The sequence below is a fragment of the Bombus vancouverensis genome, chromosome 3 (genome assembly GCF_051014615.1).
Source record: "Bombus vancouverensis nearcticus chromosome 3, iyBomVanc1_principal, whole genome shotgun sequence".
NCBI classification, from domain to species: domain Eukaryota; kingdom Metazoa; phylum Arthropoda; class Insecta; order Hymenoptera; family Apidae; genus Bombus; species Bombus vancouverensis.
In genome coordinates, this window is record NC_134913.1 from 10,657,649 (window position 1) to 10,673,928 (window position 16,280).

General features: G+C 29.7%; 2 protein-coding genes across 11 annotated transcripts; one reads left to right on the forward strand and one right to left on the reverse strand.

Annotated features, from left to right (window-relative positions):
• Nucleotides 1-1,401: 1,401 nt before the first annotated feature.
• Nucleotides 1,402-12,257, reverse strand: LOC117165711 (uncharacterized). Of its 7 annotated transcripts, none has more exons than XM_076617535.1 (9): nucleotides 11,843-12,257; nucleotides 10,728-10,871; nucleotides 6,201-6,317; nucleotides 4,914-5,463; nucleotides 3,868-4,778; nucleotides 3,493-3,777; nucleotides 3,181-3,411; nucleotides 2,928-3,109; nucleotides 1,402-2,578 (listed from the first exon to the last, which is right to left on the reverse strand). In XM_076617535.1, exons 1-9 carry the CDS (start codon nucleotides 11,975-11,977, stop codon nucleotides 2,104-2,106), a joined length of 3,030 nt encoding a protein of 1,009 aa, XP_076473650.1. In that variant the 5' UTR covers nucleotides 11,978-12,257; the 3' UTR covers nucleotides 1,402-2,103. The 7 variants fall into 7 exon arrangements, with proteins under 7 accessions (XP_076473650.1, XP_033204932.2, XP_076473649.1 ...); XM_033349041.2 differs by having other exon boundaries at nucleotides 3,868-4,256; nucleotides 4,338-5,463; XM_076617534.1 differs by having other exon boundaries at nucleotides 3,868-5,463.
• Nucleotides 12,258-12,356: 99 nt separating this feature from the next.
• On the forward strand, nucleotides 12,357-15,822 carry LOC117165713 (uncharacterized). 4 transcript variants are annotated; one of them, XM_076617540.1, is made up of 8 exons: nucleotides 12,463-12,654; nucleotides 12,874-13,017; nucleotides 13,099-13,303; nucleotides 13,468-13,653; nucleotides 13,741-14,123; nucleotides 14,198-15,200; nucleotides 15,282-15,491; nucleotides 15,564-15,822. In XM_076617540.1, the coding sequence occupies exons 4-8, from the start codon at nucleotides 13,511-13,513 to the stop codon at nucleotides 15,766-15,768; spliced, it is 1,944 nt and encodes a 647-aa protein (XP_076473655.1). In that variant the 5' UTR covers nucleotides 12,463-12,654; nucleotides 12,874-13,017; nucleotides 13,099-13,303; nucleotides 13,468-13,510; the 3' UTR covers nucleotides 15,769-15,822. The 4 variants fall into 4 exon arrangements, with proteins under 4 accessions (XP_076473657.1, XP_076473655.1, XP_076473656.1 ...); XM_076617541.1 differs by having other exon boundaries at nucleotides 13,484-13,653; XM_076617542.1 differs by lacking the exons at nucleotides 12,463-12,654; nucleotides 12,874-13,017 and adding an exon at nucleotides 12,357-12,451.
• The last annotated feature ends 458 nt before the right edge of the window (nucleotides 15,823-16,280 follow it).

A 16,280-nucleotide genomic window follows, 5' to 3' on the forward strand; every position in this document is an offset into this window, starting at 1 on the left:
ACTAACTTCTCGATTAAAGTACCCTACTGCAGATAAATTGACATCATCGTTCTTCCCACCACGAGAGTTTCCAGACCTGTATGTATGGTGGCTCTAGGAAGAATGAATTTTATGTATTTGTATGTGTGTTTCAGGGAAAAGTAACATCTGATTTTAATAAATTAGGATAATGTTCATAAAATCTTTTGCATACTTCAAAATAAGATAAAAATCCATCGCCTTGGAATAATACATATTCAACTTTCTCTTCAATAGAAAATTCTTTTTTTTTTTTATTTAAAATTTCACATTCACAATTTGTCCAATTTGGACATTTGGTAGAATTTTTTATCTGTTTGATTATCATGTGGGTGGCTACCCCCAATGGGATACCATCTTCGTGTTTGTTAAGATATATCCTTTGTGATGTCAATAGAAAATGACATGAAAATTCACTAATATTTACTCTTAGTGTAAGACTAATTTATTATAACGAAATTCTTTTCTTCATTCCAATTACAAGATTACAACAACATATAGGTACTGATGACACTGCAATCGTATGGTAATTAATAAAAAGAATTAAATCGACGTGACTCAAGTCAATTATTTTGATCTACAAAAATAACGGAGATTATCGGGTAGCCTTTTCAAGGTGGTGCACATAAGGGTAACGCTAATGTTAACGGCACGTCAACTGAAAAGGTTTCGATATTAACTACAAAAGAATATACAATTAAAATGTAGGATTCTATTTGAAAATTCAAAAATGATCTGTACAACTCATTCCAATATTATCTCAAGGCCAAACAATTATCATCATGATATGTTTCCCTTGATACCATACGACTTTCATCTAAAGAATTTTTTCATATTTCCATTAGTTACAGAAATAATCGCAGATAAACGCTTAAAGTACATATTGTATGTATGTACGTTTGTCGAAAAAAATAATAGATTCGGAAAAGCTACTGTTATTATTTCAATGTTGAGCTAATAATTCTTTGGTGGGTGGGCAAAAGAGTTTAAGCAAAGAGGAAATCTTTTCTTTGATGTAAGTCAGAGTTATAAGTTTCACAAGGAAGCACATGTAACATTTAAAATGCAATGTAAGATTAGGTGTTAGGTTTTGGATATATTATTAAAATTCCAGGAAAAAAAGTGGAAAAGAAATGAAATTAACATATACTATTAGAACCATAAATAAAAGACAGCAGCAATGTAGTAGAAAATATTAGTACACTTATCCTGTTGACGAAAATTTGAGTTATACTTTTTTGCTTGCCCACTAGAGAATTTCAAATGACTATTGTTGCTTGACTCCACGAATCATTTTATTTGCAAAGAATTAAAAATAGATAAACAGTATTAGTAAAATCATTTTTATAGACTAAATTTTTGGGATATGGATATTAAAATGTCTTTATTGTTTTATTTCTTTTTATTTAATACTTTATTTGATTCAAATGATAAACATTTCATGTGACTTGTTACTCTGATATAAAAAATTGAACGACTAAAGATTATTACTATGATAATAATTACTATAAAAAGATTTTAATAATATATACTTCCGCGTAAAAATCATCCTCGCGTGATTGAATATATTTTAAAAGTATAATTATTTTAAATAGGAACTTTTTATTTATAACTATTTATAACTTTTGCAGTTATAAATTTAATCAGTCTTCTCTTTTTCTTATGATTAAATAAGCGTAAGAGTGTAAGAGAATCATTTTGCTTTAATATATCTTTGCATAAGTTAAAAAAATAGGTTTATACCGATAATTTTCTTTGGTCTTGAAATCAATTTATTATCAAGACAAGGTAAATAGTTCTTTAGAATCATTAAAATACACGAACAATAAAATAATGATTAATTACGTACTGTTTCGAATATGAACAGTAGTAATCAAATTGTCGTGTAAATCCTAATCCCAATCCTAACCCCAATCTATCTAATTTTAAATCGATTGATCACAAAATGTATTTCTCATATAAAAATATTATATAATATTAAACCTTAAACATTAATTATTATGTAAATTTAATCAAACGTATTAAAACTTGTTCCCAAGTTCAAGTACTTTTAAATAATTGGCATAATTTAATAAAAACCAGATATTAATAATTTTCTGGTCCTAAGATGTTTTCAAGAATTGACACATTTTCATTTTCTGGAATTAATCTGTCATCGATATTTGTAACGTTAATTGCAATGTTTTCAGAAGATTTCATTACTTCTTTTTCATTATACATCTTATCAGAATTCCATGTTTTTTCTGTTGATTCAATGCAAGAAATATTTAGCCCTAATTTGCAAAGATTCAATGCAGTCTTTTGTTCATGCTCCACAGTCTTTACTACTAACATTTCATCATTCTGGTTTTCTAGAGAAACTTGAGATATTGAATTTGTCATATTACCAGTCTTTAGTTCTGCAGTTAATTCTGCTATATTATTGAACGATATAGTCCTTTCTCTCTTACTTAAAAGATTTTTTAGCTCTGGATTTGCCAAAAATAGTTTACATCGTTTAGTATGTATCTTCATATTGTCCAGACGATTGAAAGGTTTGTCACATCCAGGACAATGAAATCTATAAATAAGACATATGTTATAAATAAATAATATTAAATATAATACAATAGTATACCGCATACATACATGTATACAATAGTATACATATTGTCCGCCAAATGACTCAATATATATAATGTTAATATATATTTTAAATACCTTAGTAGAAAAATAAAATTATTTAATTGCTTTATACTGCATTTAATATCTTACATTGTTATCATAATATTAAAAGAATTTCAAACTTTCTGAATATGATTGGTGCTTTAATTTAAATACTTCGATTAGTTTTAATACCTCCAGTCATTAGTGAATTTCTCAGGATTCAGTGAAGTAAGAGACCATTAAGAAACTATTAGAAAACATACCTAATTTTGCTATGTACTGCCATGTGAGCAGCTAAATGAGACTGCTGACCAAACGACTTTTCACAGACATTACATTTGTACTTTCTAATACCTTCATGTTTTAAAAGATGTTCTTTTAGTATTTGACTACTCTTATACACATTTGGGCATAGAGTACATTTGTATTTTGCAGCAGCGTGAACCTATGAATATAATTTGTGTTTTTAATTATATTCCAAATCAGTAACTAATAAATTAACAAAATATATCTTACATTTTGATGATTGTGTAAAGCTTTTCTTGACTTGGTATGTTTACCGCATATGTTACATACATAATCTTGCATGTGAATGTTTTTATGATGCGTTTCTAATGCTTTTGCATTAGATAAATAAGCAGAACATAGTTTACACATAACGGCTTTATCTTTGTTGTGTACAATCATGTGTGCACGCAATCTGCTTTTTGAATAAAACTCTTTTCCACAAAGTTTACAGTTAATATCCTATAACAATTTTTAAATGAATAAATAAAATACAGTAATTAATATATTATTTAATAGATTAATCAATTTTGTTGATGGTACCTTCAATGGTTTATGAGTGGCATTATGATAACTTAATATTTGTCTACTAGAACTTGCAAACTCACAGAGCTTGCACTTGTATGGACGGGCACCTGTATGAGTATTAATATGCTCTTCTAATAAAATGGCATTTACATATCGTTTTTCACACAGATGGCACGCGAATGGTTTAATTTTTAAATGACTTTTTCTGATATGGCATCGAACATTGCTAACTGTAACTGTGGCAAAGTCACAAGCTTTGCATTGATAGGGCTTCATTTGTAAATGTCCCCAAATATGTACCTACAAGAATTCAATATGACTATTATTATGTGTTTTATTACAAATTTGAATAATTTCTTACATATAATAAAAATAATTTGTACAACTTACCTGACACTTATCCATTCTGACATAAAGGGAGCCACAAATATTGCAGCGTATATTCTTTTTATTAATTATCGTTATGTTTTTTTGTACTTCTTCCAAATTTACTATCGACATGTCCACCGTGTAATAAGTCTCAATAGCTCGTTTTTGTTCATCACTTATCAATTCGGAGATTTTTCCAAACGATCTATCTTTACTTTTAATTTTATTAAAACTATCTTCACTCAATCGAGATAATGAACGTTTGCTGAGGTTGCATTCTATCTCATTTGTAGTACTTTGGTCTATTACATCTATTGCAATGCACGGTTCTGTGGAATCTTCCTGCATCATCTTTGGATTTGATAATTCATTAGATTGCGAAGACCTTATAACGGTCACACGATTTTGTTCTGTAAATATTTTTAATTGCGGATTATTAGAAACATTAGAATGCTTAATAATATTTTGTACTGTTACTAAATTAGTCTCACTATTTTCAGTTTTCTCAGATTCCTCCACCAATGAACAAGATATCTGCGTTAAATCTAACTTTTTTCCTTTTTGATCATGATTCTCCGCTACAGTTTTATCTTTCTGTCTTAGTATCTCATTAGGAGTCAAACCAAGTTGATTTGTCTTTTTAATCTCGCTAGGAGGAGTACTTTCTGCTTCTCCTTTCTCTTGCTTTACAATAACTGATATTGCTTTACTTTTTACAGACCAATCTCCTGTATTGTTCAAATGGCTATCAGGTTTTTCTGTGCTTTTACCATCAGATTCCATTTCTTTTAATTTATTAATTACTAAATCATCGCCAATATGATGATTTTCATTATTTATGTATACAATATCAGGTTCCTTAACTTTGGTATAAATTACATTTGAGGATGTGTCCACCATTGCCACCTGTTCCTTCACTGCCTCTTGCTCAACTTGTGGTTTGGGGGAGGTTTCAATATTATTAATCACATTATTGGACTTATCAATATCATAAATAACATGCAGGCAGCTGCTTTTGCATTTGTTATCCAAATTTTTTAAACTACTACTTAAAGTATCACTCTTACCCATATCATTTTGGATTATCTTTTCTTTTTCTTCTTCCCTCTTTCTCTTTTTTCTGCTGCCTGCTGAGAAACTGACTCCTCTCATCTTCTCCAATTTGTTTTTCGATCCTTTTCTACGTCCTACAGGTTGATGTGTATTTATACTAATGTCCTCCTCATCTTTTTGCGCCGAGTTCAAGTTATTCATTGACCTTGTACGAACTGTAGTCATTTTTGATATATTGTGGTTTAAATTTTTATGTTTTAAATTGTTTGTATTCTCTTCTAAATTACTAGCATCACGCTGGTCACTCCCCGATGTTTTTTCACATAAAATTTCATTGCTTATATGTACCGTAGTTTGTGTAACCGAGTGATCATTAATAGGGGAATTATTTACGAGATTGACGTTTTCTTCTTTTCTTTCAGTCCTGTAGTACGACGTATTATTTTCGGACAGATAATTTTTTGTACTCTTTAGACTTTCAGGTGATAATGCCTTAGCTTTCCGTTTCATCTCATTCGCAGATGGAATAGCGTTCTCCTTATCAGATTCAGCATCGCTATCTTGCTGGATTTTAAAGGATTTTAAATATTAATTTTGAAATATTCTATACATTTTTATATCACATATGAACATAAAAATGTTATTCAATCTTCTTCGTCTAAATTGTTTCAAACAATATATGTGGATTACTCCGGAAGCGGAGGAATTTCAAAGATTTCGAGGTCACTTCTATCTCTTTTTTAAATTGAGCTATATCTTTTTATACACTTTTTTTATAATAGGCTTGATTTTCTCTATAAAAAGTATTCAAGCACAGAAAACGATAAGTTTAAAAGGTATTTTAGCTTTAAGTTCATACAACTTATCTTATGAAAAGCAAGAAAAAACGTAAAGCAGCGCTTTTACGTTCATGTTGTCTTTGTATTTCATACAAGTTTTACAAACTTGAAATTAAATACCTTTTAAATTAATCGTATATGAAAAGGTATATGATTCAATTTAAAAAAATATAAATACCCTTTAGTAAATAATATATAAATATACAACTATTATTTAAAATATAATATATAAAATACAAATATTTGGAATGCCTCCACTTCCAGTGTAGCTTATATAACGCGTGAATGTAGCAAATTTTTTAATTTTGCAAAATAAAATTTTTGTCTATCCCATATCATTTTAAAGCTGTCTTCATTTGTTTATAAGAAAAATATTGGTACATTTTATTTTCTCTAACAACAAGTAGATATGGGCAAACGCGAGATTTTAGTTAGATAATGTATCAAGTTACAATAGCTTACAGCCTGCAAGAACCCCTGTTGTACCAGATGACAGCGATCGTAAAAGTCGCAGAAGAATTCCAGGATACCCAAACATCGCAAACAAGCAATCTGCGGCAGCCCATCGTTCTTCTTTATCTGAAACAACAAAAAGAAACTTCTGTGTCCAAAGAATGATCCACGTTATCTTTATAGATAGCATAAAAAAAAGCACAACACTTTACTAGGAGATATACCCCAATTAATCACAATCTATCTTGCAACAAAATAAGACTAAATCTAAATGACTTTAAACTTAGTAATAATATACTGCTATTTCTACTATCTTAGAATTCTACAGAGGAATTATATTAGTAACAGAACAAACCTCGTTGACTCGTATCTTTTATGTACATGCAAGATAAAAATAAATTACCATGCAAGATGAGTTAGAAGTGGTATGGAGAAAAATAAGGCTGAAAATCAAATAATTAGCGGTCCCAAAAATATCGTACCTTTATTGAGAAAAATTGTGGAATCCTTAAACAAATGTATGCTTTTTTCTTTATTGTCGAAAAATTGTTATATACGCTAATTCATACTGCACATTAATAACATATTAATGTTTACCTTAAGATATATACACAGTATATATAGTGTATATATATACAATATATATATCGACTTACTTATTACCTACTAAATGGAAAAATAGATTGGTTTAACAAACGTCTTGTACAAAATAATAATTATTGCTTATCACTTATGTTATCTGAGGAAAGAGTTTAAATGTTAGACGTAATATCCTTCGCACGATTTTATTAACAGTTCTCACGGGGAACAATTTGTCCCGAGGAAAAGTAATAATCATAGTTCTTTTACATAATTCTTTGCGCTCTTATCTTGGAAACGCGATAGACAAGTAGAACGTTTCACTTAGTAAAAAAAAAGTTAAAGTATTATACATATACTGAATATCCTGAAGCACTGTATAAAATAATAACTAAAACATTATCAATTCATTATCATCATTAACTAAATTCTGCTCCATATAAAACTATTACATTCTAAGTAAAAATAATGAAAAAATGTATATCATAATTATTCCTATCTTTTATCACTTAACAATTATCTCATGTAACATCCCTTTCAAAATATTCAATATAGTTCCTAAATTATATTAGGATCATTTGAGCACAAAGAATTACGACTAATTTTCTTCTGAAGGAAGATCAATGTTGCACGTGATACGTACACATCATCAGAATCATTAACGATTTTTTCATTCACCAATGCTCTTTCTTAATACATGAATAAAATATATATTGAGTTGACCAAGGCACTTACGATATAGTTCTACGTTTTTCTTTCTAGCAAATCACATAATATGCTTTCTTACATAATTTATTGTATGCGCTACCCTTATAGCAAAATATCCGTTAGTTTTAATAATATAAGATCTATCGGAAACAATAGTTCACTTAAATCTAAAGACTTTTCATCATCAATCAATAATAATATATTTTGCAAATTTTCAATTTTCTTATATGAATCATTATTTTTGCTCTGAATCTTCATCTATATACATATGCAGTTTTACATATAAAATAGAATCGAAAATATAATAAAATACACTTTATACATGTATTATTTAAAAGTTTTGCAGTTCTATTAAAAACAGTCATGTAAAAATATATAGAAAATATTTTTTTTCACTTCTATATTCTTTCTTGGTCGGAGTTTTTGACTTTGGAAGCCCTGTATTTACATCTTTTCATGAATTAATCTTTCCTAGAAAGCTAACTGTGCGATAGACATACAAATTTTCCTTAAAAATGAATCCAATAATACTCTTTGGCTTCCTTACAATTACAAGTATCAATCGTGACGTTTCTTTTTTTAATTTTTGTTATGTCTTATTCCAATATTCTGTCATGTTTCATGGCTTGTCTTTATTATAGCTTTGGTAAATTCTAATCAATAATGTTTCACGTGCAAAAATATTTTCTAATGTAGTATATGTAAATGGAAAAAATACTTAGGAGATACCAGTAGTCTCTTAAATGCACACCTACTACATTATGTACAAAATGACGACTAACTTACTGTAAAAAAAGAAAAAAGAAGGAAAAACAAAAAAAGAAACGAGCGACGAAAGAGGAAAAAAATTGAGTGATCCCCATTGCAATTATTCATCCGATAATATAAGTTACTCCAAAATTTAAAAGTAAAATTAATCAATATCTCATGATTAATATTGCTGAATTTTTTTGAAAAAGCTTTTACTTTTAATTCTTGCAGCAATATTTTTGAAAATTTTAATTTATTGAATAACTGATGCTTTATCGACTAACTTAACGTTGTTTGACTAAGAGTTAAAAAAAACGTCTCTTTTGGAAAGCTCTAGCTCACCCATGAATTAAGTTAAGTCTTAAAAAAATATGAGAGTTATGTCAGTACCGTTACTTTTCGTTGGACGCAGTGGAAGCAACGTCGCCACTAGATGCGTTCTTCTGTTTGCTATTACTAGTCTTTTTTTCTTCGAAGTGTCTTTTTCTATGTACCTTCATGTTATCACGCCTATTAAACTTTCGTCCGCATTCCGGACAGGCATGCTTTTTCTCACCGTGCACGTGTCGGTGTGCAGCCAGATGACTAGCTTGTGCGAATCTTGCACCACACTTTTGGCAGATATGTTTCCTCAGCCCTTCGTGCTTCAATAGATGTTCGTTTAGGAATGCTTTGGAGGCGTATCTATTGTTACAAACGTTGCACACGAACGGCTTAGGATTTGAGTGTTGTAACACGTGAGCCTTATACTTGGACGCGACTTTGAACGTTTTACTACAAACTTCACAAGTATATGTAGTCGCGTGACGCGTTTTAATATGTTCATTCAAAACTGAAAGACTTGAATACAGGTTGTAACAGAATCGACACCTGAAATTGCGACGATTTTTTAAATGTACGCTAGCTATATGACTTAACAATCTCGTACGGTACGGGAACACTTTGCCACAATATTCGCAAGCTAAGTTCTGCGGAGGTAAGTGTGATTTCATGTGGATTTGTAGAGACACTTTGTGATGATAACTTTGACCGCAGTCTGTACAAGAATAAGGTCTCACACCTTTGTGCACGTTGTCGTGCTCCATTAAATAAAATTTCGACTTGAACCTTTTTGGACATTTTGGACATTGTATCGGTCTAGGATTAGTATGTGAGCATCGAATATGCTTCATTACATCGGACTTGCATACAAATTTAGCGTTGCACAAAATGCAAGTATACTGCTTAATACCGAGGTGGGTTTTCACGTGAACCATACATTTGTCCTTACGTTCATAGAACTTACAACACAATTTACAAGAGTAGCCGTTTTGATTATCCGTGACGACATGTTCGACGTTATCGTCGACACGAATTTCTTCTCCGTCGATCCTGAAAAGTTCTTCTGGGTTCTGAGAAGCTTGCCATTTCTGCTCAAATTCAGCAGAATCCTTCAATTTCGTTGAACTGCCATTCTTCAGGCTACTGTTGATAATGGTGTTTATTATACTATTTACTTCTACGCAACTTTGATTTTGTAAAAGACCAACGATTGCCTTGTCCACCAAACAGGAACCCTGATCTGGAAATACTCGCGCTCGAACAGTAGCTACATCGTCACTTTCCTTTTTACATAATTCTACAGTAAAACTAATATCTTCAATGTCGCTGCTTTGATTTCGGGATTCTTTTACAGAAACTTCGATGTTTGGAGAGTTTGACACAATACTTAGAAGTTTATTTAATGCTGATGTTGGAATTTGTATAGTGTGCGGATCTTGCTGCTTCCCAACCACTTTCTCGCCAATTTCATTAGGGCTATTATGTGGACTAACAGTTATTTCTGTGGCAGTATTATCATGACTTCTAAGTCTATTTGCGATTGGCGTATCAGTCACTGTTTCGTTTGCAGCCGTTGTTTCTGTACTTTGTCTACTTCTAAGCCATCGCGTGGGAGTTGTTTCAGAACTTTGAACAATTTGTATATTCTCTGTATTGTCTCCACTTGTACTTTGAATATTATTCTGCTCTTTTGGAGCTTCTTCATTGCCTTTTACTTGCTGTTGACTCCTTAAGTTTCTCTGAGTCTTTGTAGCTGTTCTTAAAACACGTTGCTCTACTTCTTTAACACTCCCATCATTAGGAGAATTAAGATTTTTGTTGGTTTCATTGTTGTTGTTGTTTGTTGATGTACTTGGTGTTGTATCTTCAGTCTTTACTTCAGCCTAGAGATAGATTGAAATAAAAGTAGAAGTGGGTACCAGAAATAGTTTTATTGAAGAAAATGAATTTAATCCGGTATTTGTGGTACATACTTTTTATTATAAATAGAAATATATTAAAAACTGCATATTTAATAAACAATTTTTTATATTATGATTGAAAATTGTTTTATGAACCAAAATACCAGATGATACCACTTTATACTATTTGAATTTCAAAGAAAAAAGTGAGCTGCATGCTCTGGTAGCATCATAGATGAGCGGTAGAGCTATGTATTAAATTTGAATACGAACTTACAATCTCTGTTAAGGGTGGTAGATTGTATCGATCGCGTAACACTTGTTGGGTGCGAAGACACTCCTCTTGGAAGTCGCAAACGAATTCGAGCTTGCCCAGACATTGAACACAGATCGCCTTGGGCAGAGGATCCCTTTCATCTATCTGCGATTCAAACAAAATATCTAAATACTAAATATATGTGATTTTTAAAATCTTACTTGAAGATCTGATTCTGTACAAATTTTAATTGAACTGAGAAACCATATTTTGTCTTGTTCAAGAACAATTATGAATATATAAACAATTTAATTAAAACCCTACCGCTCTGTAAATACACCATTTTGAAAATTCTTATAATCTGGTACCCACTCTAATAATACATATTGCTAACATTCATACTTATCATTATAATTGTGTAAATACAATAACATTAATAACCATTTACAAATATCTAAAAACAAATATATAATGTTTATGTAAAAAATATTGGATATAGAATTAACAATTACTTTCTTATGTTTATATAAACTTGAAAAAATAAAGATAGATTAAAAAAATGAATACTTTCAAATCCAAATTCACTTTTTTGTTAATCAGATTCCAAGAACAAATTACATTTACAAAACATTGATTACAAAATATTTCATTTTAAAAAAGATATAAAACATAATATAATCATAAAATAAAGAATAGCAATATGAGGATAATAAATGATTACTTACAAATTAGATATCTTGTATTTAATAAAATAGTCCTTGTTGTACAGTATATAATACAATTATACATGTCTCTAAATCATAAACATATTACATACAATTATTTAGGATTTACTTAAGAATTCTTTAAGTCTATGTAAACAATTTGACACACATTTGGAATAATAATATGAAACTGAAATAAATATTTCTTTCTCAAAACAAACATAAAACATAGAAGTATATACGATATTAGTACTAAAACTACACAAGTGAAAATTAATGCGAACAAAATATAATAGAACAAAGATAGCAAAAAGAAAGAAAGAATATCTTTTCTTCTCATGCTCTTCTCCCCTCCGGCCATTTTTCTAACCCCCTCCTCTAACTACAAACGGGGCCCGGACCCCATGACACACCTCTTACATTTGTACTCACCAGAATGTTGATTTTTGTGTGGATCTTTAATCCTAAAAATCGTTTGGTGCCTTCCTCACCGAAAACGTCGATGTATATACTCTCGCACTGGCCGCAAAGTCGACAAATTTGCGCGTCTCCCTCCCCTAACTCCATTTTTGTTTACGTTGAAGGCTGCCTGAATTCGCTTTCGACTACTTGATCACACTGAAAATTTACCATGGAACCGATGCTTGTATTATTTGGCCCGATCCCCGTATCATCAGCCGCTTGTTTTAACGATGCCAGGATTTTCGAACTCAACCAGATTGCCGGCAAAATAAATAGAAATGAATTAAACAAAAGACAAAATTTTAACGTTAGCGTTACTACTTGCTCGCTGATCTGACACGGGGATGTAGCCGCGTTCGGGCCAGACTAGCATACATTCACTTCCCTTCCCCTCCTCCGTTGTACGAATTTCGACCAATCGATGATCTCTGTTTCGCATTACACATTTACCGTGTTCGTAATTGGTCGCTACCATCGCGGTCTAACTTGAAGCATTGTATATAGACTGACAGTAGATCGACAAAGTGATTGAAAATTTCGACTTTTTTCTTGGATTTTCCTAATTTTGAATCTTCTAAGGCACGTAAAGAGTAAAGCGACAAGCTTATATTATTGTAGCCATATTGACATTAACAATCAGTAACGACGCATTGCCGCTCAATTGTTGTATAGCCTATTTCACATCTATTTCATACAAATCTAAAAGTTTTATTTATTTTGTGTTTATTTCTCTATCACTTACTTTGTGTATATATTTCGTGTTAGATATTCACAAATTAATGGTAACTAACTAATTTTGGTGTTGTGTATTGTGCATTTAAGTATCTACTATTAACACTCTTGAAATTAATATTTTGTAACTATAATTATATTTCGTAACGTATTTAATATATATGCAATATATAGTACTTCATATTTATCCAGTTTTCTGCCCCTAATAATATTTACATTTTTATTTATTAATTTATTTTTCTTTTTTGTATTGTTCATAAAAATAACAGGAAGATAAACAACATATGATATAATGAAAGTATCATTTCAATTTTTCGGTGAGGTTAAATTTAATACAGTAGTACGATGTAAAGAAATATATTAGTTTTAGTTATGAAAATAATCAAGGAAATAAAATAATATTTATCGTAAAGGTATGAATGGGTATATACTCTCTAAGGGAATTTCAATTTGTTTAAAATTTAGAGTTATGTTGTTATGTTTTGTACCTTTAGGTTAGGTTGTAACAGAGTTCAAATAAAAATTAATGACGGAAAGATACAAACATTTAATTGTCAAAAATATACAAGATTTGTGAACGTCATAAGAGAATTTAAGTGGTATTGGTGATTCATATAATTTTACGATATTATTGATAACCAAAATACGAATATTTACAAGTATTGATTCATTTTATACTTAATATTCAATATCTTATTTGTAAGTATCAAATATTTTAAAACTATTAATTTAATTACTATTAATTTAAGAATTATGGATTACTATTTTATAAATCTCTTGTTAATACTCAGTGATATTTAAAAACTGTTTTACATATGTTTTAAGAAATGAAACTTCATTTATTTTTATTTTATAACATGTAGATGTTAATTTAATAAGGTGAAATATTAAAAAAATGATTTAAAAATGAGCACTTTAAACAACTCTGTTATAATTTGTTACCAAAATTCAAAACCAAGGAAAGAAAAAGTATCTTCAAGAAAAAAAAAAGTACAAAAACATGTAAAACGAACATTCTATGAAAGTCCACTGAAACATATCCAATTAAGGTAATAGAAAATGCAAAGAGAATTTGTACGATATGTATAAAATGTAGACTTATATACACACATAAGCATTTGTTTTTGTAATTGTAGTAACAAAAGATGGGCACAAGCACAAAAACGACTATCATGTAATACTAATCAAGTCTTTAACAAAAGAAAAGATTCTTTTTGCTTTGCAAAAGAGTCTTTACAAGATAGCGTTATTATTTTAAGCGATAATGAAAATGAATTAAATAATAAAGATGATGAAAGTAAACAAGAACTACAAACAAGAAAGAGATTCTTAGATTTGTCAATAAATGGTGAAGGAAATCCTCAATGTAATTCAAATGAAACATTAAGTCAAACGAAAACTGCAGTAGAAGGACCTCCAAGGAAGAAAAGGAAAAAGAACATTGTTGCATTATCAGAAAATAATTCAACTTGTCCTTCAGTATCTAATACAATTATCGATTTAGATGATGAAAACATAGGTAAAAAATATGTTTCCTATAAAATAATAACATTTTTCTAATTAAGAATATTATTGCAATTTAATTTTTTATAGCTTTGGTATCAGATTCTATAAATCAAAGTTTAGATGATATTGTTGTGGTATGGTCATCAACAAAAACTATTCCATCATCTGGAGAAACTATTCCATCATCTGTAGAAACTGTTCCATCATCTGTAGAAACTGTTCCACCATCTGCAGAAACTGTTGCACCCTCTACAGAAACTGTTCCACAATCTGTAAAAATTCCTGTGCCAAGTGCAAAAACTCCTCCACTATCTGTAAAAACTCCACCATGTGCAAAAGTTCCTCCAAAATCTGTGAAAAGTTCACCATGTGCAAAAACTTCTCTACTCTCCATAGAAACTTTTGTACCATCTGTAAATCAATCAGAAGAAGAACCTATAGATCGAAAGAAGAATGACAGAATTTTTATGATAGATACTACACCAAATAAAAACAATCTTAGTTGCTTACAATCCAATGAAGATATATTGCAACATGAAACAAATACTGAAAAGGATGCAAAAAACAAAAAAGTAGAAGAAGAAGAAAGTGCGATAACTTGTTTACCTTTCAGCAAACGTAGATTGAAATTTCCTAAACCTCATAATATAAGCAAGAACATTATAATGATAAAACCAAAGACAACTCAAAGATTAAGAAATTTCAAACGACCAGTAACAAACTATACTACATCTACATTTACATCTACTACATCTACTATATCCACTACATTTAATACATCTGCTACATCTACTATATCTACTACATTTAATACATCTATTATACCTACTATATCCACTGTTTATACATCTACTATTGATACATCTACTATACCTACTATCTCTAGTACAAGTACATTACCACTTGTATATAATATGCCAGTTGCATATAACTATCCTAATTTATATGACTTTTCTAATCCTGGATTTCAAACTACTTTTGAGCCTAGCTTTATATCATATCCCCAATTATCTACAACTGGATCATCTGTACCTCAACCACTTAATAGCTTACGGGAGATAGTTATTGACGGCAACAATATAGCTATGGCGTATGATGATTGATTATTTGGAGATTATATTTAATTTATGTATTATAATTATACGTGCAGCAACAATTTAATATTTTCTAGGTATCGTAAACATAAAATATTTGCGGAGGAAGGAATCAAGATAGTCGTAGAGTATTTCCAAAAGAGGGGTCATTCTGTTAAAGTATTTGTACCTCATTATAGAAGATCATTAAACCACCCATTACTTGAAAAGTTATACACAGATGGAATAGTAATTTTTACACCAAGTCGTGTTATTGGTGGTAAACGGATAACTCCTTACGATGATAGGTAAATTGTTTTTCTTTTTAGCTATTGTGAGAACTATTTATTTTATAAAATAGTATTCCTTATCACTTCTAGGTATATATTAGAATATGCAACAATGTGTGGAGGTATCGTAGTTTCTTCAGACCAATATAGAGATTTATATTTGGAAAAACCAGAGTGGCGTGATACAATTGAAAAGAGATTATTGATCCCAACATTTGTAGGAAATTATGTTATGTTTCCTGAAGATCCTTTAGGTAGGGGTGGTCCTACACTGGAAGAATTTCTAAGACATTGAATGTAAAATGTAGTAAAGAATCAATGTAAATAGAAATTTAGTTTATACAGATAAGTTTTTATATTTTTTAGTGACTATTTAATAATAAATTACAATATGTATATATATGTGTATATACATATTGTAACTTATTTTATTTGCAATTACGAAAAAATTATAGATAGTATACAAAAGATTAATACATGACAAAATATTTGATTGATCTAATTAGCAAAAGAGAGCAGCATTTTTTTATTGTAAAAATATTTACATCTATCAATTATTTTCCAATTTATCTTTTACATGTAAGTGCCTAAGATATAAATTATTTCGTATAGGTAATATAGTGGGGTGAAATTATTGTATGCTTAAAAATAGTAAAATAAAAAAGTTATTGTTTCTAAACCACTGAAATAATACATTATAAAATAATGTATCATTATATTTAATATACAAAAATAGTTTAATATTTAATTAATAAATGATTATATATTAACGCAATATTTTATACACAATTAAAAAAATAGAAATTA